Source organism: Echinops telfairi, unplaced genomic scaffold (assembly GCF_000313985.2).
Source record: "Echinops telfairi isolate 266 unplaced genomic scaffold, ASM31398v2 ScPeMD7_7461;HRSCAF=8499, whole genome shotgun sequence".
Lineage (NCBI taxonomy): Eukaryota > Metazoa > Chordata > Mammalia > Afrosoricida > Tenrecidae > Echinops > Echinops telfairi.
The window spans coordinates 4318518-4319550 of NW_022111361.1; the positions used below are offsets into that span (position 1 = coordinate 4318518).

The window sequence follows — 1033 nt, forward strand, 5'->3', positions numbered from 1 at the left end:
GCAGGAGGAGAAGGCGGGCATCTTGGCGGCGGCTTCTCTGGGCTCCGCGGCCCCGGCGGGCTGGCGCTCCCCGGTTTCAGGCTCCGGGGGCTGCAGGGATACTTTGAAGGGGGCGGTGGCCGCGGACGCCGCGGGGGCCGCAGCCGTAGGTCCCGGTGCCCCGGCTGGGTAGTGGGTGCAGACGCTGCTGTAGAGCTGCATGGCCCTGCCCGCCGCTCGAGCCCACTTATAGGCGCGCCAAGCCCCCGCGCGGGGGACACACCCTCCCGGCTCCGGGGAGGGGGCCGCCGGCTGCCGGCCGACGGCAGTGACCCAGGGCCCCCAGAATAGAAATGACCGAAGGGCCACCAGAAGCCTCCTGCACGGCGTCAAGAACCGCAAATAGCACTCGAGTCCCCGCCAAATTCCTGCTGCGCCACAGCGGGCGGTGGGGGCAGGGAGGAGAAGCGCGCCCAGCCCCGTGTGCGCTCGGCCACAGCCCCGGGACGCAGTGCCCGCTCCCCTGGCTCCGGCCCGCGGCGGACGCGAGGACTGCCCCGGGAAGAACGCCCGCGCGTCGCGCGGCGCGCGGAGGGGGCCCGGAGGCGGGGCCGCGGCTTGTTTACCTCAGTCCGCGCGGCATGGTCACGTGTCGCCTGGAATGTGCGGTTCTGCGCCGTGCCCCATTCACCGAAGCGTTCGCCCCGCCCCCTCTGCTCCGCGCCCGCCGCCCCGTCGGCGTACGTCACGGGCGTGGTGCGCGGAGAGCGCGGGCGGAGGAGCGGGAGCGCGCGCGCATGCGCGTGCGTGCCGTCAGGCGGGAGATCGCTGAGGCGGACTGGTCCACTGGGTCGTGGGAATCTTGGTCCCAACTTGCAAGTTTTCCACGGACTGCTTCCTCCACCTCAGCCCCGGGGTCCGCGCTGCCCCGCTCTCCTCCGATAGCGGCGGAATGGGCGCAGCTGAAGGCGAGCTACAGCGTCCTGAAAGGTTACCGTGTATAAACCTTCCGGGCTTCGTCTGGAGGACGAAGAAGTACCTTTAAAATCCTTCT

At 71.3% G+C, this 1033-nt stretch overlaps 1 protein-coding gene across 1 annotated transcript in view; it reads right to left on the reverse strand.

Annotated features, from left to right (window-relative positions):
* The window catches only part of OTUD1 (OTU deubiquitinase 1), a 2588-nt gene extending 2096 nt beyond the window's left edge, over positions 1-492 (reverse strand). Inside the window, exon 1 of the mRNA XM_045300224.1 lies at positions 16-492. Coding sequence (XP_045156159.1) covers positions 16-201 — 186 coding nt within the window. The 5' untranslated portion in view covers positions 202-492. The remainder of the gene's footprint in view (positions 1-15) is intronic.
* Positions 493-1033: the final 541 nt, after the last annotated feature.